This window comes from Drosophila novamexicana, unplaced genomic scaffold, assembly GCF_003285875.2.
Source record: "Drosophila novamexicana strain 15010-1031.04,08,12 unplaced genomic scaffold, DnovRS2.1 tig00000739-arrow-arrow-pilon, whole genome shotgun sequence".
In the NCBI taxonomy this organism is placed as follows: domain Eukaryota; kingdom Metazoa; phylum Arthropoda; class Insecta; order Diptera; family Drosophilidae; genus Drosophila; species Drosophila novamexicana.
Window position 1 is genome coordinate 2584328 of NW_020824819.1, and position 20256 is coordinate 2604583.

Consider the following 20256-nt stretch of genomic DNA (forward strand, 5'->3'; position numbering starts at 1 on the left):
GGGACAGGGCCGAGAAATACCCACTAGTTACGAAAACAGAGACCAGGGGAAATCCTGAGCCTTCAGCCTGACAATGCAGGGCAGTTGCCATTCGACAACAATATTGCTATTTATCCCATTGTCCTCTTGCTTGTGCGCTGCGAAATACGTAATGCGATGCCGTAGCCTCCGACAGTTACCCTATGACTCCGAGGCTCTTTGGTCCTGCTAGTTACGTACGTAGCAATTTTCGTGTCGGCTAATTAGCTTTGGGTGTATTGTTTATAAATTTATGACGCATGTTAAATGGGTTTAATTAATTTATGGCACTTTGAGCCGGTCACAGAACGGGGCCAAGTCCGGGTTCCAGGCGGGTGGCCCAAGCTTAAGCTTTGCCCAATTGAAATTTCTCCTGTGAATTATGTTTATGCGTTGTGGTAATTAAGAGTGTACTACATGTTAATTGGGTTCTGTTTCGTAACGGACCCCAAAAGAAAACCCCCAACGAACCAATTAAAACTTAAAACTGTGGTCACTTATCGTCTCCAGGATCAGCCACCCGTTGCCATGGACCCCCCTCTGCGACAGACAGCTCTATTAGAAATACGTATGAGCAGCGGCGAATCAACCCCCGATGAGATAATTATGCTCGTAAATGATTGTGCTATTCAAATGTGCATTCCTGCATTCCATTTTATGCTGTGCTCAACTGCTCAATTGAAATTGGGTAGCCCCTAACGTGGGGTATATAAGTTTGCTTTCGTGTTTGCACTTTTCCAACACCCTAGACTATGTCCATTTACTGTTTAAACATTTAAAATTGGCAAATGTATTAATTAAAAATATGACATTAGTTAATTTCAATAATTTTTTATAATATTTTAAGTTTGATTTCCCATTTGCACTTTCCCAACACCCTAAGCTATGTTTATTTTCTGTTTGAAAATGTATATTTAAATATATAAAATTCGTTAATGTATTAAATTTTTTTTTTAATTTTAAGTTTGCTTTTGTGCTTGCACTTTCCTAACACCCTAAATGACACTGGTTAATTTTGATAATAGATTTTTGTGCGACACATTTATTTAACGGAAAGCGCATACGGAATTCGTCTTGATTTTTGTTTATATGCCCTTTATTGTCGTCGTCATCGTCGTCGTTGTCACACCCAGGCGCCAGGCCCGAAATGATCAATGGGCGCTAATTAGTGTGTCATCTCTTTTGGAAAGTTTACACATGCTTCCTGGAGCCCAGGGGCCACGGTCTGTGGTCGGCGGGGTATTCTGTTACAAGTGTCGTCTGGGTCTCAGCTGGGCTCCCTGGTGTGGCCGCAGGTCATTTATTATATCTACTGGGCTGTTGTTGCTGCTGCTGATGGCGGGGCTTGAATTTCAATCATTTTGTAGCTGCGTCGATTAGAAATTGCGATAATGTCCAATGGCGACAAAGTTTTCAGGGCGCCTACTCCATTCCGCTGTCCATTCCGACTCCGACTCCGACTCCGACTCAGGCTTGACTCGCCTGTCTGCAGTTTGTCAATAAGGCGGCAGAGCCAGAAGGCTTATCTGCCCTCGGCTGCCAGTAAATTATGTTGTGTCTGCATCTGCGGGTCAGGTTCGTGGCTGGTGGTTGCGAGTTCATCCGTGCTCGGCTTCGGCCTGCCTTCCATGTTGCTATACAAAGTAGTATTTGGACAATGGCAAGCTTCGACCCGACGTCGCTTTGATTAATGAGCCTGGAGCGCTAATGAGCAGCAATTAATAAAGTCATGGACTTTGTTGACCGCAACAACGCTTGATGTGGTCAACTGCCAAATGAGCAGGTTGACGAAGAGAGAGAGGGGCGATGGTTGAAGGGCGAGGCGGCTGATCAATCGGCGCTTGGAATTTGATATTTACTTTTGAAAACTCCAAGTTTTTGAAATATTCCGAATTCATTTTTCCCAAGGCTATTCAACCCATTCGCTCCAACAAATTCCTTTCGGTCTATCAAGAACGATTTCACTCGATATAGCTTGTTAATGAACTGAACCTACTTTTGGATTAATAAAAAAAATAATATGGCATTATTCGAATGATGGAAACATACTCAATTATAACAAATAACGAGGCTCCTGGAAATGGAAAGACAGTGTCTGTTACGGGCAGCAACCAATTAAAAGAAATACCTCAAAGCAATATGCTTCGTTTTGGATTGCCAATTGAAAATGGAAAGCAAATTCACAAGTCACAAGAGAGAGAGAGAGAGAGAGAGAGAGAGAGAGAGAGAGAGAGAGAGAGAGAGAGAGAGAGAGAGAGAGAGAGAGAGAGAGAGAGAGAGAGCGAGAGAGAGAGAGAGAGAGAGAGAGAGCGCAGTTGTTATTATTGAGAGAAAAGAAAAAACCAAGTGCAACCCGGCTGCATGCGGGATATTAAAATTAAAATTATAATTTAATTAAATATAATGGTGTTACCGAACTAGAAGCGCAACCACCTCTGGGTGGCCTCAATAATAGTGGCCTTTCCTAAATAATATTTCTTTTGTTTTTAAATTAACAAAAAAACATGAGCTGCCGTCCTCACAGGGAGAATTCGCAGCAGTGCTTCCAGCTTCCCAGAGAAAAGAATGGAATATAAAAAGATAGTATCCATATAAATATTATTAAATGCATATGTTATACTAATTCAATTATAATTATTCTAATTTATATTAATATTTGCTATTAATTATTGGCAAATTCTATTATTTATATGTAACGTAAGCTAATTAACTTTCAACATTTATTATTTAGGATAAAATTATATTTATTTATCCTCTGCATCAATGATATAAAATTATTGTATTATAGTATTGCTTACTATAATATTTGAGAAAAAAAATATTAAAAAAGTAAAGAAATTGATACTGTGTGGCAAGCTATGTCCCTAATCATAGCTGGGAATGGTCAGTGGGCAAAGTGAAAGCAACGATTTTATTAGGGATAGAGTAAGTTCGATAGAGAAAACGTGATGCAGACTATTATAAAATATAAATGATTTTGTTGAACGACTCTTCCATTTATCCAAGTCCTACTCATGCAAGGATCATGATAGCTAAACAGCCGATCTTTAAGGGAAGGCTTTGATCCGAACCGTGATCAGATCCCTAGGCTTGCAGTTACAATAGTAATTGGTGAGTTCTACTTGGCTCGATAAGCGTTGTTTACTTGCAATAACTACGTTTCGTAGGCAAACATGGAGTCAGTTCTACAAAACGATATCTGTTGTTGGGCTATTGTAAACTGGCAAGGAAAATATTCCTGGGAATTCATCAACATTTGTTTATAGGAATCAGAGCCATAAAGAAAGTGGTAGGGGCAGCGTGTGGGCGTGAGACTTGCTGCCCCTTTGAAGTGCCGCTGACAAGCAACTGACGCTCCATGGCAACCGTGTGCTCACCTAATTATCAGATTATTTGAGGCATCATAAACTAGAGTCGGAGAGTCGGAGAGGAGTTCAGAGCCGTGTGTGGCTGAAAACAAAAATAGTGCCCGCGATATGTCTTCGCCATAAAAACCGAAAACAGGCGAAATAAATAAATAGTCGAAAAAGGAAACGAGCAAACTGCAATGTAAATGAAATGCATTAAACATTGCCCTCCTCACAATTCTGTACAATTCCATTCAGCTCGTTATGTCGCTTTTATGGGGCGTATCATAAAGTCATAAAAGTGTGAAAACCGCGGCGAGATCAAAAGAGCAAAAAGTCGGCACGAGGCCGCATTAGAGAGGAAAGATATTTATACAAAGTGCTGTAGGCTGCAATAGTTTTATGGAAATACTCGTTAGGTCAATCACTGGGTCATTGTCAAAAATTTGTTGAGTTGAATAATAGAAATTAATCACAAAGCGTAAAATACTTTCATTTCCTTTTAGTGTCGATTTAAAACAACTTCGAAGTATCAATGTGGTTATATTCAATGTTTCAATATATGTACACAGATCGAGTTTTGAACAAACATCGAAATTGGGGACCAAGCCGTTAAACTCCTTTTCCGGGTAAGTGAGATCACTAACCATACATTGCCTAGATGCACCAAATAGCGTATTCATCGTATCAAGATTTAGAGCGAGATGCGGCTTCATACTGAGTGGCTGCCACTCTCAGCAGTCTTACTCTATCTGGTCACACTAAAAAGGTATCAGACGTGTGTTTACATTGTCTTTGATCTAGCATTGCATGGTTAGTGCTGAGATGCAATTGTTATATTATAAGTGCATTTGAATCGACGTAATCGCGTATTCTAGCGGATATTCCACGGCTTTGCCCGTGTACAATTTTAAGATATAACATTTTCGCCCAATTTACTCAGTTAAAATCCTTTGTATAAATAACAAAAAATAGGAACCAATGTTTTCCGACCATATTAGTCTTTTGGTAAGAATCTTGAAATCGAAAAAAAAATTTTCGGTCATAAATCAAAAATTTCTTAAAATTAATTTTAAAAAGTTCCAAAGTTTTTGAACAAATTGCAAAGCAAACAAAGGCTCGAAAGAAAGTGTGAAAACTATTTTTCTTAGTCTTCCAATAATAGCTTGTGCTCAAAATTTTTAGTTTTTCAAGTGTATGTTTTAGCTGAAATTTAAAAATTGTCATCTCTTTCTATATTCATCGCCTTTATCTCCTTTAAATGCATTAAACAAAAAACTATTTAATTATAAATGTTTGAAATGCTGAAAGCATACAAGAAATACACCAAAATATAAACTAACACCAAGTGTGGCCGCGTAGATTTTTTTCAAAGAGAACGGTCACACTCACACAAGCAAGCATTACGAGATCAAATACAACAGCTTTTAGTTTGACCTTCATATCCTTTATATCCAAATCTAAATCAGTTTCAGGATTCCCACAATTAATTTCTCGCAGATAAAAACTTTTTTTTTTCATTATACATGCCTTATGACATACAAATTTAATTTGAACAAGTGGAAAATTTGTAGGATCAATATATCGATTTCGAATGTTCCGATACATCGAAGCATTGATTCTCTCCATTGCAGCTTTTATTCAAAGTAAAATCAACATTCGTTTCGGACTTACATCGTGATGTTTAAGCAATTATTTTAGTAGAACTGCTTAGCAGATATGGACTATACGAGTCTCCCAGTTAGAACAATTCTCGGACTAAACTATTTGTGGAGTACCATCTATTTATGCAATACCCGCCAAATTAGTAGCCGGTCACTTCCGCTTCGGGGCGTCAGTTTTGCAACTAACATCTTTTCCGAGTCCGGCAATTGGAGTCGCACACACACAAACACACAAACACACAGCCACACAGATGCAGTTGCACATGCAAGCTAATAAATTTCATTGATGTGTCTATTTTCGGCTGGCCTGTTTGCCACCGCCCTCCCACCCGCCCACCGCACTACTCCCAGCGGAGCCTTAAAGTGCCTGCAACGGAAGCAATTTGTAGCTACAAGCTGTAATTTCTATGCGGGTCCGCCCTGACCCCGCCCGCGTTGCCGTGCCGCAACGCCGCCTAAAAGACGTCGATAATTCTTAAGCAACGGCGCGAAAATCGGGAAAATAAGAGCGTGCAAATTTAGTGTGTCAGTGGCCCGGGTCCGGGGGCATGTTACTGGCGGAAATTACAGAAATTGCTGCACATTTTATTTAACCCTTTTTATGGCCTCATTATGGCCGGGGTAGCTCGCAAACGACGCGCACAGAACACACATAGAGAATATATTTTGGAGGGGGCGGCAAAGTGGGCGGCTGGCAGGAGGGACGCAACACGCGGAAATGAGGCTAGGAATCAAGCAAATAAATGTTTTATAAAATGTTCGCAGCACACAAAGTAAGTAGCGAAATTTCCCGCACTTCTCGAGCCATTAAAATGAAATTTATTGTTCGCAATGTTTTATGGTTTTACCAAATTTCGTGCAGGGAGTGACTTGGTAATTTGGTGGAAAATCAGCAGTCACGATATGAAGTAGTGCCAACTTATTGGTGCTTTGTCTTTTAAGGCCCCAATGATATATATTAATACTAATAAGCAGCTAAAACATATATGCACTAAAGGAACAAGAAGTTTATTTTAAATATATTTTTTGGAAGTCAGTTTCTATTACATACCAAAAATTAAAGCACTTCTAAAACTCAAAGTCCACGAGCCATTTATCTGCTCTTAGCCCAACAGGGTCAATATCAGAAACTTGAAGATGATTAAATAATCTCCATTCGGAAACCAGACGCCGCCTCGGATGTGAAAATCATGCTTGCAATGCATATTTAGCGCGAAAGGGAAAGTTCGCTCGTTGAGAGGGAAAGAGAAATTAATAGCGACTAAGACTTTCAGCGACTGGGAATGGCAGGCCCAGCTAGAGCATGGCAATAGCGTCTCCACCCCGGCTCGGCACTTACTGCCGCCGCTTCCTTAGCAGGCGCAAGTTGGGGCCATAAATTTGCGGAGCGCAACGCGAAATAACCGAAAAATGCAAGACAAGCTCTGCAGCAGCCTCTTTAGTGCCGAGAATGCGAGGGGATCGCCAGAGGGGGCTGTGTGATATCTAGCGCACATTCAGCGCGACGATAAATTTCCAGGGCAAAATGTGTAAATTATAAATACGAGCAATTATTTTAACTCTACTTAACAAATTACCATGCCATAGCATATGGGGCAAAAGGTATAAATTACCGTCTTTTACGACTTGCGGAAATTGTATGGCGACGACGTTGGCAGGTTGTATGTGCGTGTGCTTGTGTGTGTGTGAAAGTCGGTTTAATTGTGTGTGTGTGTGTGTGTGCTTAATTGTGTGTTTGTCAGAGGCGTCGACGTCGGCGGTCGGTTCAAGAAGCAGGACCCGTTGCTGCTTCCTGTGTAGGCACACCCAACCTCCCTTCACCCGACGCCCTTCCATCCCACAAGCGTGTGGTGTAAAACTTTTCGAATCAACTTTTAAGCAGCCCAAATGACTTTGTGGCCATTTTATTCGTGTGTGCAGGTCGCAACCCCATTCTCCCCCCCTCAGGCAACTCGAAGCAGCTTCAATGAGGGGGGGCACACTTGACAACTCGATAACTTGTGCTCTGTGGTGGGCGGTAGAGGGGAAAGGTTGACTGGGATTTTCTATATGCAACCTTTTTCGGCTTTTAGTTTTTACAAAATGTTCCAAAATGTATGAAAGAATGAGGTGTTAAATCCATAAAAACGATTTATATATTAATTAAGATATACACATACATAACACTGGCGAGTATTTCCTGACCTTGCCTTCAGGATGCATATTTTAGATATTACTCTTTCCACCAATTTCCGTCCAGTAGACAATTTAAATCTACCTCGAAAAGATTGTCGTCCAAAGTTATAATTTGCATAGATAATTCAACATTGGTTTTAAGTAAGGAACCAAAAGTAGGAAAAACATTTTCTGCCCATGTTAGTCTTGGGTGCGAGTCTTGAAACCACAAAGTAAACATTCGTTAAAAAACGTGAAAAATAAGTAAACTTTTGTTAAAAGGTATTTAATAAATTTCCACAAAAATTTTTAAAAATTATTTTGAGGTAATCTGAGGTAAACAAAAAAGTTGCAACTTTTCCACCAATTTACAACAGATGCGGGTGTAATTTCCAAAATTGTTTTTATGTATGGCTTGAAGGTAAGTTTAAGGCCGATCGAACCAAACCTAAAACTTCCCCCAAAAATATTTGACCTGCATTTTGCACCGTGTAAGATTGGATCTTTGGAAATGAGTTTGAACGCGAAATTTCACCCGCCAAAGCTATGATCTCCATTAATAACAAGAAGAAAAGGATAATTCGAAAATTATGAAAATCTGAAAGTGAAATTCGTCTTAAACAGCCTTATGGACACGAGATTCATGATAATTACACATGAATAATTTACACGTCTTCGCGCTTTTCCAAAGCAATTCATTATAAAACATTTCGAGTCGAGTCTGCACTCTGCTCATCCTAAACGCCCCGTTTTGAAAGGCTGTAATGAGTTGTGGACTACGACAGCTGCATTCATTGCCAAAACTGAACATTATATTACCAAAATGCGCTTTGGATTTCCTTCTGCACTGCCTTTGATGTCTCTAGACTGCGCAAAAATGTTTGGCGCAGTAGTGGAAGGCAAAGGCGCGCGTGCAAATATAATTTATGGAGACCATCAACAACCCTTAGAGCTGGAGCTCGGATGATAGATGGCGTGCCAGAATGTCTGCCATGCCCTGGCAACCATGGCAGTCAGGCAAGCGAAGGCGAAGCAAGTTAACCCAAAACCCAAAATATGCTGCGGGCGATATATTTCTCGCACTCACTGTCATCGCGGCCATGTCGAGAGTGCAAGTGAGAACGATAGAGAGAGAGAAAGACGGAGAAAGAGAAAGAGAGAGCGAGTGTAGTAAAGTGCCCAGCACTTTCAAATTGAAATGTCGTTTCGGCTGGCGCTAGAATTTTTCATTGCCAATTTCTTGAAGAGCAGTCGCCAGGGGCTGTCAGAAGCTGCCAGGGCTGCCAAGGGCTGCCATATTTCTGCCATATTTCTCGAGAGCCAACACAAATGTCACATCAATCTTGTGACCAGTGTTGCGTAAGAAGTAAAGAAAATATTCATTTTGCTTTGGCCCCCAAAAATAAATCAAGTTTTGCGATGCTGCCGCATGCGTAAATGATTAATGACCTGGCCATTTGGCGCGAATTTCAAATGATGTGCACAGCTAGTTTCTATATGTACCTACGTGTATACCGACATTCGAAATAACTAGTTTTAATTTAACTTTTGACATAAAGTGCAAATCGAATCTCGATGTAAAAACACACTGATTTTTAATTGTAAGAACAATCGCAGTTGCATAGCATTCGACTCCGTGAATCAACAATTCTTGTCCTGGACAAGAAAAATATTTCCTTTTCAAACAATCGATAAAAATCGGTGTCATAAAGTATATATATTCTTGATCAGTATCAGCAGCCACTTCGGCCATGTTCGTCTGTCTGTTTCTATGCGAACTGGTCTCTCAGCTTTTAAACTATCTATATATGTGGGAACCGGCTGGATCGGACCACTATATCATATAGCTGCCATAGGAACGATCGTTCGAAAAGTAGGTTTTTGTATGAAGAAGGGTATCTCCGACTAGAGCACTCTTACTTTTGTATTTTCTTATAACATATGAGAAAAGCTAAGCCGCTGTGTACAGCGTATCTTCTAGTTGGGTTCAGGTTGAAGGGCCTAGGCTTCGGGAACTCTTTTAACCTTTCTTGAATCTTGCATTGCAGATATTGTTATTTTTCGATGTAGAAGAACATTTTCACCTTGCTATCATGTTTTCAGCAGAAAAGCTTGCAAGCTGTGACTTTCTTTCGTCAATAATTTGATAAGTCGTAACGTCAGGGTTGACAATGAGGCTTGGGAAATATTGCTTTGTTCTATATGTAACTACATTGTACGAAATATTAAAGTGTTAGCCACAAATTACAAGAAAGAAGTAAAAACAACTTTTGCCAATCAGATTCAAAACCAATTAATTTAGTCAAATAAAATTGTATTGTTTAGTGTAGGTTTAGCTTCCGAAGTTCTATGACAGCTGACTTATATAGACTAAGCTTTACCGCATTCAATTACTTCAATTACCAATGACTCTCAGCATTCACGGTTAGCTTCATCGAATGTATTGGATTTTGGAATTTTTATTCCAACTGAAGCTAACAAAATAGTTTTCGGACCAAGAATATGCTTAATTTTATTAAACTCAATAGGTCAACGGCATGTCATTTAAATAATGCTCGCATGTGGCGATGCCATAACCGATGTCGCATTGCCACATAGCCATCTTTGGTAGGTTTTCACCTGCTAACTTGGCCACGCTTCAGCCGCAGAGACTAGCATGATGTCTGATAATTTTTGAAAATGTTGCGGGTCAAAACGATTGAGCGCCAACAAAGTGGCCAAAGACGGCGTCGGCGACAAGTGCGGGGTGCGACGAAATGATCATGCCGGCAGTTGCTTTAATACCCTGTACACCGAGACACAAGAACAAGAGATGTTTTAGCTACTTTTAATTTTGGTGAACACGTATATGACAGCCAGATCGGTTAAAAGAGGAGTGTTTTTATCGTGTATCAGCCTCGGCTGCACAACTCTTACTGCCAGGCGCTGTGGCACCAACGGCAACAGATGTTGCTGTCGCAGTCCTCTTGGTGCATGTGGCGACTCTTGTCGCTGATTAGCATCGCCTTTGCCACTCATGTCAGCGCGATAAGCTCTCCAGCTCTCCATGCCTCGTGAGCCGTGTCTCTGCTCGCATCGAAGCAGATGCCGATGCCACATTTCATTGCCAAACATGCTTTTTATCATGCGGCTGCAAGCTTGTGCAGCCAAATAAGCATACGAAGAGTGGTTGTTTATGCAACTCGTGGAATTATATTTCCCCACCTTAAAACATTATATTTCAATAACCAGCTCTTGTTGTCTAGCATGTTGGAACATATTGTTTCTATATTTACAGCAGTTAAACGAGATATTTTCGCGAATTTCGAGAATTTAAGCTTCCACAGTGGATGGAAACTTATTTACAAGTCAAGACCGTGTGACATGCATATCGATTCATTCTGAATGCAATTTCAGGAGAAACGGGGAAATAAATATAAAAATAATTTAGGACTGTGTACGAGATCTGCTTAAAACCTGTTTGTACATAGACTCCAGCTTTTATAGTTTTCGAAAAGATTGTAGCAATTCGGGGGTTAGATATGGTATATCTTATTATAACGAAACCCAACTGTCATTTTTTACACATTTAATGGGCATACCTTCAGAGGACTTACAAACAATAGAACATTCAGCTCAACTCAGGTGCAAGTGCGCAATATTGCCTAAGCCAGACCCGTCAGCTGGGGACTTTCAAACTGTGAGTTGTTGAACATCAACCGTTCAGCTGTGAAACTGGCTGAGTTAATACTAATACTTAATATGATAATAGAACATATTAGTTTTTAACATTCCGCTAAGCTCAAGAAACTTGGCCAATTGGCTATTCCATCGATTTTTCCATCTTCCCGAGATGCGTAGAAGCTGTGTGCATTCATCCATACCTATGAGTCAGTGGGCATATATCAATTTCAACGTGGCAACCCAACAAGAAACCTTCCTGCTGAGATCTCGCATGCTGTTTTCCCCACTCACTGGCCCAGCTCCCTCCTCCACATGTTTGGGTGCAACTTCTCTTGCTTCAGCAGAGTCTCATTAGCTGCTGCATTCGATGACGCCAAACAAGCCACTTAATTTAAATTTAAATGTTTACTTCTCGCTTTGCGTGTGGGGCAAAGTATTTGGTTTTCGTTCCTTTTTACCCCAACCCCCCCGCCTATCAGACTCTTAGCCACCGTTCCTTTCATCTGTCTTTCGCTGTCACGACATGCCAAGATTTATTTTTGGTATTCCACGAGCGACTAAAATGCGCTGTCAGCGCAGCAGTTGCTGCCATACGTCGACCCATCGTTCCGTCCTCTTATGTAGCGACAGCTACATTAGCGTCTGATGGTGGTCCTCTGCTGCGTCGGCCCCCGCCTCGCAGCCGACCGCAGGGACGGACCAACTTTGAGTTCCCTCTCATTGCACTTGACACCCGAAATTGATGCGCCTTGCACCCAACCCACATTAATTAGGCAAAATATTGACACGTTGATGTGTGGTGTGGATATTGATTTATGCGTTGGCGTGGAGTTCGATTTAATCAACTATTTTCTGATTTGCTGAATCACAGGTTGGAATTTTCGGATAACAATTGTGCTACTAAAATATTATACCATAAATTCTATTTGGCAGAGGATTTGCTATTACCTCGTTAACTGCTCCTGTTCATCTTGTCAGCGGTGCTTGAGCACCTAGTATCACCTGTTAAACTAATTTATGCGAACTACTTTTTGAAGTAGCTTCCCGATGAACTGGGGGTGGACGTTGCCCAGCACATGGCAGCCTAGCAGTTGCATTTGAAATGGCTTTCCCCTTGGAACATCTATTAAACGGATTTATACGAAGCACCAATTGGAGAAAAGCCCCCAAGCGCTGCCTGTTGGCCTTGCCTAGAAATTTGTGGATAGTAAGTTATGAAGAGGTAGGAAATCAGTGGCTTTTCTTAGAATTGCAGTTAATAGCTTACCATAGGGCTGGTTAGTCCAGCCTGATCTGTTGTTATAGGCCAGTTGGGTAGACGACTCGATACCAAAACTGGGTTCTTGGAGTGAGATGGATGATTTGATGATACTAGGACGCCCGGTTGTGTGCTCTGCGAAAGAAGAGGTTTTTGAGCTCGGCTTGTTCAAGTTTTGATCATCTCTGTTGCCCTGACGCGCACAGCTTTCCGTTGTTTTCTTCAGTAGAAGCCACGACTTCTGCAGAATGTTACCCTCCACAATCAGCCTCTCATAGCCCTTAAGCAGCTTCCTCACATCAACGCCAACCAGCTCCTCGGGCATGGGCTGGTCGCTGAACTGCCTAGATGTCTGTCGCAGATCCTCGAAACGCTGAATCAACTGCTTGATATTACCAACGCACTCCTCATCATCAACCTTTTGAGCTACCTCCATGGGGGCCAATGGCGGGACCGCCATTAATGGATCTGCCCGATCAGTGCTGATGTTCCGCAAAATCTGGGCAGTCTCCTCCATAAATGTCTCTTGGCGCTTCCGGAGCTCCTGGAGACGCATCTTCAGCTCGTCCAGGTACGCCAGTTGTTGGGAGGTTGGCTGCTTGCAGGCCATCCTGCCAGTCACATAAATTTAGCAACAATATATAACATAAACATTCAGACTTGTATTCCAAGCCCTTTTTGTGTAAACGGATTGTGTTTAATATTTGGAAGAGATCAAATCTTGTATCGACTGTAGGCGCCCGGTTGACTATGTCGCAAACGGATTCAACTGTTGTCGCTAGTTTATGGATCAACTAGATTATATTTATCAGAAAGCGTAGCACCCCCCCAGTCGTAGCACCCCACACAGTCATCTTCAACAATCGTTGGCAAAGGGCATTAGGAATAACAGCACACCTCTAAATGAGAGAGAGTACACAGCGATCGACTTGCCAGGTTCACTTTGGTCTTCGCTGTTATCCTATTGCCTTTTATGAGTCTCCAAATTGAGATATCGCATGCAATTCGAATTGTCGAGTAAGTTGTAACCTACTGTCTGCGGCGAATCGCGGGAACAATGGTGATTTTAGTCGGCGCTTTGCAGATACACCTATATATCTTTCGTTAAGCTGGATGCCGTGTGGCTCTGTGGTGGGTGGGGAAGTTTGGAATTTCACGAAGCCGTTGCAAACGTTGAAAACGTGCCGCTGCCGATGGCTGCCGCCTACCACACGGCACACAGCCCGTCCCAAAAGTGCCGACCGACCACTGCTGCTGTTGATTTCACCTGGGGGGAGTCCCCGCCCTCAGCACTACTTGCTGCGGTTCGGTTCGGTTCGTTTGGGTTTGCAATTGTTGTTTCATATTTTAATGCCTGTGAGTTGGTAGGCGTGCTACGACACGATTCTCTTCGCCGATAAGCTGTTATTTTTATGTGCCGCCAGATCGGTGTTGGGTCTCAATGTTAGTACTCGAGCCCCTCTCGACATGGCCTCCTCCTGAGGTTGGCTGGTTGGAGTATGGGCTGGCTTGCGACTTAAAGAAGTTCAAATTATTACAGGGCAATTGTCTTGATCGTTGATTTATGTGCGCTTTTGTTGTCCGCCAGCCTCGGCTCTTCGGGAAAATCCCCGCTGCTGCTGATATTTATTAGGCGGGCCATAGCATGGCATCAATGCTATGCAATATGGGAAGTTTATTATGGCCTCCAGTAGCCGCTATTTTGATGCATAAGGCACATAGATCCCCTTTATAAGTCGCCTACAACTGCCTCTGGAGCTCAGTGCAATAAATGCAAAATTGGATAAATAATATATTTTTAATAGTCTGGTATAATTTTTGCAGATTTGTTTTCTTTCAATTTAACTATTTAGTTTTTGGTCTGGAATTGATGCCATCAGATTATAGACATTTCAGCCCGTTTGGCTCACAGCTAATTTCATAACAACGCCCCCAAACTCATCTACACTCTCTTCTGTCAGCCCTTTCAACATTATTTCGCCGTTCTCAGCACGACTGAAGAACTCCTTGGCCGAAGTTGCAGTCGCAGTTGCGAGGGCAGCCTCCAAATTGCCGCAAACTTAATGATTTCATCTCTCATTGAATTCAAATTTGTTGGCTGTGGGGCATGCAACACAACTGTGGAATGACTCCAATGTGGGCGTGCCCTCATCATACGCCCCTCGCTTTCAGTTGATATTGTTGTTGCTGTGGCTATTGCCTTTGCAGTCGCTGTTGCTGTTGCTGTTGACTGTTGAAAGCCGCTGCTGTCGGCCAATATAACGAATTTATTATTTATTTCACCTGACAGCCCAAGCAACAGACTCTATAAATTTCCCTAGCCATTCGACGGCCGACTGCAGACGGACAACGGCCTGGACTCGTGTCGTGGACTTTTTATGGCCTATCGCTGGGATGCTCGTATGAAAAAATTATTGATAAGGTTGCTGCTATTTGGGGTTTCGGCTTCGGTTTCGGGTCTGTGCTGTGCTTATTGAAATGCCGTTGCCTCCAACAGCTTTATTTACCTGGCCAGCCAGCTGGCCGTTGCCGCGAACAGAGAACTGAAATCAGCTGTGGCGGCATCAAACTTTATGGGCAACCAAAAACAACTTTAACCCAATATCCTGCTTGTAGTCATAACTTGAATGCTGATTTAAGTCCGGAGCAGAAGATGCAGAAATGCTCAAATGGCCGACCGCCTGTGCGCAGCTTATTGGAGGGAGTCCGAGACCCAATCCATATCTACCCGAGCTCGTCCGTAGATCAGCTCTGCCCCCACGATGCGACTTGGCGCGTATTTCATTATGAATTGCTCTTAACGATGTTTCATTTTTCATCTGCGCATTCATAAAGCTTTTGCCCATTTTTCGCTGCTGTAGACTCCAAGCGGATTGTTTGCATGCCGCGAGGATTGCAAGCGGCTTGGGCCTCAGCCACAGAGACCTCGTTCGCGCAAGTGAGTGAATAATTGCAACATGGTGTTGCAAGCCAAACCCGCCGCAGAGTGGATTCGCTTCAATTATAGGCTTCCCCTAGGGAACGCTTGGCGAGTGTAGTTGGGTAAGAGAGTTATCTCTGACCGCGTCCCGTTGGAACAAATAGAACTCTAGATGTGCTGCTTCTTACCTCGCAACCCATAACATAGTGCTATAGATATTTAATAGAAATGTTAGGCATACAATTTACAATTCACAAAAAAAAACAGCAAACTTTATCCAGAATATAATAAAAAAATTGCAATTTTTATATACATATTATTTAGACTAGTTAAATGAGAGTACGTTCAAAATTCCATTAGCATAGTTAAACTTCGTTTACAAAATAGTTTGAGGTGCCTTGTGTTGTTAAAATTACTAAAAAATATACCCATGAGAAACTATATGGATATAATTTTGAAAACTCTGTTAAGCTTTATCAAAAAAATTATTGTTAATGAATGGATTATATATCGAAAAATCTTTAAGCCTTCCTGATTTTACAAATATTACTGCATAAAATTTACAGTTTAGAAGCACATTATTTATTATTTATTTTATACTCTGTAATAAAAAGTGTATATTTTTGAGAATTTGACATTTTTATCAAGTCCCATTTAAATTTTCATTTTAGTAATATACGAAATATTAATTTTTGTCTTAGAACTTTTACAAAGAATTTAAATATCGTTAAAAATAGTACATTCGATAAACAAAGTTTTAAAATTCACCAAAATCTATTAATATTTTCCTTTCATTTTTGTAGGAACGTCCAAACGTCTTTGTCTTAATGTATTATAGGAAATATTACATGAAAGAATACGAATTAAATTTGATTTTTCATTTGTAAGTTATACTCGTATAACTAAAAGCTCTGTTAAACTTTTTAGTGCTTAACTTCTGGTAAAAGTAATTTGTCTAACAATACTTCAGTTACCTTTGTGAGCCCAAATCCAATTCCCTACGCCAGTTTCACTTCCCAGCTGTGCCAGAGAGAGAGAGGAAGGGTATCGCGTGCAGCTTGGCTTTCGGTGTGGCTGTCAAAGGCGCAGCGGGCAGTAAAATCGCGGCAAACACAATTGAAAAACGGGCAGATCGTAACCGGGAGAAGGAACTGTGCCCAGTCGTGAGCGAAGGAGTGCGGCAGCAAACACTCCACACTTGTCAACAGCGGCTCTACTGATTGTCTGGGTAACCAAGAGCTCGCCGTTTCAAATACAGACACCGGGCCCCGGCACCAACACCGGCACCGACCAGGTATTGGCAACGGGGTCGAGGCTGTGGCTGCGGCTGCGGCAGCGGCTGTGGCTGTGGCTGCTGCTGGGCTGACGGAGGCTGAAACGAGGCTCATGCTTATGCTCACAAATCATAAATTGCCGCCTTAAAATTTATCTTCAATTTTCGAGACCCCATGTGGTGCTTAGCGAATGGTGTTTTGAAATTTATTGCTGCATTTGCAATAAATATTGTCAGTTGAGTTCAGCCCGCGAGCAAAAGAGAGAGGCAAATACAAGCCAGAGTGGGAGAGAGACAGCTTCTTTGGCGGCAGCGTTTGCTCTGCTGCTTTATATATGTGTGATTGCTGCTGTAACGCCTCTCACACCATATCCTCCCGCTACCGCTCCCGCTCCCGCGCCCGCTGCCGCTGCCCTGCCTAGCCCTGCCTGCTCCCCTGCATTGTTTATGGTCTTCGTGCATATTAATGTGCTTTGATTGCGAGCCGAGGGACTCGTGCGGGGGCTATAAGCCGCCAGTCGCGCCCCACGCGGCCGAACAGGGCAGTTAGCAGCTGCCATTGTCCCAGGTCCCAGTCAGATGGTTAATTTACAGCGCGAGAAATTGATTGCCAGTTGTGAGAGCGAACAATGAGTGGGGTGTTTCCCCAAATTTTGTTGGTTAATTGTGGCTTATTCGACATCAGGTTAGTTGGCTTTTGCAACAATCATTTATTGGCTGTCCACCGATATTTGCCAACTTAATTGCAGTCAAGGTGCTTATACGCGTTATCGAGTCATCAGCGAACAGAAAATAATAGTCTTTAACCAGTTATTAATAAGGACTCGAACCAGTTGTGCAACTTTTTTCAGATAAAAAAGAAAACAGGAAAGAACCTAAGCATAACATTCAATTAAGGTTTTCAGCAATAGCTGCATTATGATAATTAAAAATACCCTATGTTACCCAATTTGTACCATATACAAGATTTTAGATATACTATAACATTTCACCCATACAGGATCTCGAAGGATTGTGTGCTCTTAGCAGCTTCATTTTTTCAAAGCTGACGATATAATTTGCGTGTTAATCTGTCAACCAGCCAGTCAGAGCTCTCAATTTACTTTTATGTATAGATTGCACTTTTAAAAGTGATTTACCATTGTGAAAACTCCAAAATTGAAGGCTTTTCCAATTAGACACGCTGTTAGTTTGTTGAAATATGTGATATCCATAGCTGTCGGGAATGTTACATTTGGAGAAATATTTTCTAGAACATCAAGGCTGTATCTTTCAAAACATTTCAAATGGGCAAATGGGTATAATGGTCTTATGTCCTATCAATAGTCTAGTCGATCTAGCCATGTCCGTCTGTCAGTAGCAAATAATACATCGATTGCAGCTATATTATAGTGCAGAAAACGTAATCAAGATTTGAAGTCTGTAAATAGAATTTCAATTGAATTGTATGCTTATATTTTACTTCAGTTATTTTCAATCAGCCTCAGTTGCTGGTATGGAAGATAGGTATTAGGCGATGGCAAGTAGCTCGAAAGGTTGAATGTAGTTTTGACTTTCGACACTGCCGAAGGGTTTTTTTTTTAAATTTATTAATATTTATGATTGTATATCCCTTTGGTAGAACAATAAGTTTCAAGGTAGCTCATAAGCGAGTAGTCCCGAAGTTTTTTTTTATAATTTTTTAAGGGAATAGAGGACGATATCCAAAAAGTAAAATATTTCTAATATACTAATTATAGAATTACGTTTAAATGATCAAGTGTCAAAATGGATTTTTAACTGTGTTCAGGGCTTAAAAATTACAATCACATAAATGTTATGCTATTCAAGAATATAAATAGTTAGTAATTTAGATTACTTAGTTAACGATAACTAGTGACCTGAGCTGGTGGTGTTTGTAATTTAGGCTGGGCTCGCTGTCAGTCGGAGATAGAATTCAATATTGGGCTCACCTAGCTGAATGTCAGGCAACATTGCCATAGCTATCAATCAATTCAGACACCAGAAATGTAATCCTCGTAGCTCAACCGCCATGCGGCACAAAGCTTCTATCCCGCCCTCGCCCTCCGTTTTGTAGTCCCTTGTATTTGTGCACACTTCCTGTCGCCACAATTTGTTTGCGCCGCTGTCAAGATGTGAAAGCGACGTCCACCTTCCCCTGCCGCTCAGCTCAGCTCCGCGCTGCAGAAGCGATTCCAGTGCCAAGCTGCAGACATCCATTCGATCCATTCAAGCATGTGACAGGCAGCGGGCAGAGCTCATCAATCTCGTGTCGGGGCCAAACAAAATATGCAATGTGTTCACATTGCGGCAAAAAGCGAGCATCGATAAACCAAAAACCCATAGAAAAGCAGCAAACCAAAAATGGAAGTCACAGCCAGAGCCAGAACCCAGCCCATAGCCAACAACAAACACGAGCACAACACACAACACACAACACACAAACACAAACCAAATACGGCACCCGAACCCTTTGCGGCCTAACCGCACACACAGTAAATATTTTAGCTACATGCATATCTACATATAGAGAAGTTCAAAAAAGAAAAAAAATTAGAAAATATGTGTTGACAGCAGTCATCAATCAAGCGACACAACTTTTGACATGTCAAATAAACGAGCCGGCGCATAAATTACAACACAACACAACAACAACAGCAACAAGAACAACTGCACATGGAAACCGATTCGGAACTGAGAGAAGAGATACGGAAAAGCAAAATGCCTTGCGTGCCAGTAGCCAGCAAACTTGTCAAACGGCAGCAATTGGAAAATCAATTTCATCGGAGGAGCGCTAAGGTCCGGGCCGGGCCGGGACGGGTCTGGGTCTGGGTCTGGGGAGTCTTTATGCGGCATGTTAAATGTCATTACATTACTGATAAGATTGATAACGAATAAACGTTTTTTGTGTGTTGTTTACGTGACTCAAGTGAGTCATGCGGCCCATTCGGTATTGACAGCAGCGCAATCACTCGAAATACTCATTCGCTCACTCAATCACTCAGTCAGTTCATCAATCAGTCAAATCAACACGTTGACAGACATTTCCACTTAGAACAAAGACTACGCACTTTTATCAAGCCCTAACGCCTAAATTCTGGATTACATTTTGTGATATTTTTAATTGGACCATATCAACAATAAGCCTCAGTCTGTACAGCAAAAAATAGTAATTTTTTTGTTCGAAGTGAAAGAATTAAAAATCAACATTTAAAGCCATTTTAGCAGAATTCTTCCCTTTGTTCACGCGAGTATAAGTTAATCCCCAGCTGTTGGCACATTATCACCTTGTGAATCAAGCAAATTCATTTAATTTCAAGTTATTTAAAAATTTGATGTAACAAGTTTATTTGACTGCTGTCCACAAGTAAGCATGAAAATTGCTTTAACCTGGCTAAGAATAGAAATATCTCGTATTTCTGAAAGGATTTAATATCATTGACTTTGGCCAAATGTATGTACTGTTACATATGTACATAAAGATAGCATTTCCGATCCCATAGAGTATAAATATTCTTCGCAGCAAGCTCGGTCCGGACTCAAAGGCTTTAAGACATAGAACCACAATTCCAAAAATTCAAACAATTATAGAGCATATCTTTCCAAATGAAAATAAAGCCACTATTTAAAGGCTATTGTCTGTTGCATATAGCCGCATATTGTTTGGCACAATATCGGTTAAGGAACAAAGAATTAAAAAAACGTTAGGATATGTTTGTTTAGGTGTTGCAGAAAAGCATCTTTGACAACGCGCAATACTTGGAGTGTGTGATGTTCATATAAAAACCAAAGTATTATATTTACTGAAGGGTGCAGGGTATTTTTAAGTCGAGCATACTCGACTACAGCATTCTTACTCTTTTAAAGTTGATTTTGCATTTAGTGAACATAGTGACAAATCTCAATTTTGGGGAAAGAGCCATTAAATATTTAAAATGTGACAGGCAGAGGCGGCATCC

At 41.4% G+C, this 20256-nt stretch overlaps 1 protein-coding gene across 2 annotated transcripts; it reads right to left on the bottom strand.

The window, feature by feature from the left end:
- Positions 1 to 11641: 11641 nt before the first annotated feature.
- Positions 11642 to 12835, bottom strand: LOC115763521. 2 transcript variants are annotated; one of them, XM_030706123.1, is made up of 2 exons: positions 12114 to 12833; positions 11642 to 12036 (listed from the first exon to the last, which is right to left on the bottom strand). In XM_030706123.1, the coding sequence occupies exons 1-2, from the start codon at positions 12712 to 12714 to the stop codon at positions 11852 to 11854; spliced, it is 786 nt and encodes a 261-aa protein (XP_030561983.1). In that variant the 5' UTR covers positions 12715 to 12833; the 3' UTR covers positions 11642 to 11851. The 2 variants fall into 2 exon arrangements, with proteins under 2 accessions (XP_030561983.1, XP_030561984.1); XM_030706124.1 differs by lacking the exon at positions 11642 to 12036 and having other exon boundaries at positions 12157 to 12239; positions 12309 to 12835.
- Between the last annotated feature and the right edge of the window lie 7421 nt (positions 12836 to 20256).

What these genes read in the sequence shown, in the direction of transcription:
- LOC115763521 (XM_030706123.1), bottom strand. Translation starts at nt 12,714, where the DNA reads ATGGCCTGCAAGCAGCCAACCTCCCAACAACTGGCGTACCTGGACGAG. An exon ending in CTGGACTAACCAGCCCTATG is followed by an intron (nt 12,037 to 12,113) that starts GTAAGCTATTAA and finishes ACAAATTTCTAG; the next exon opens with GCAAGGCCAACAGGCAGCGC.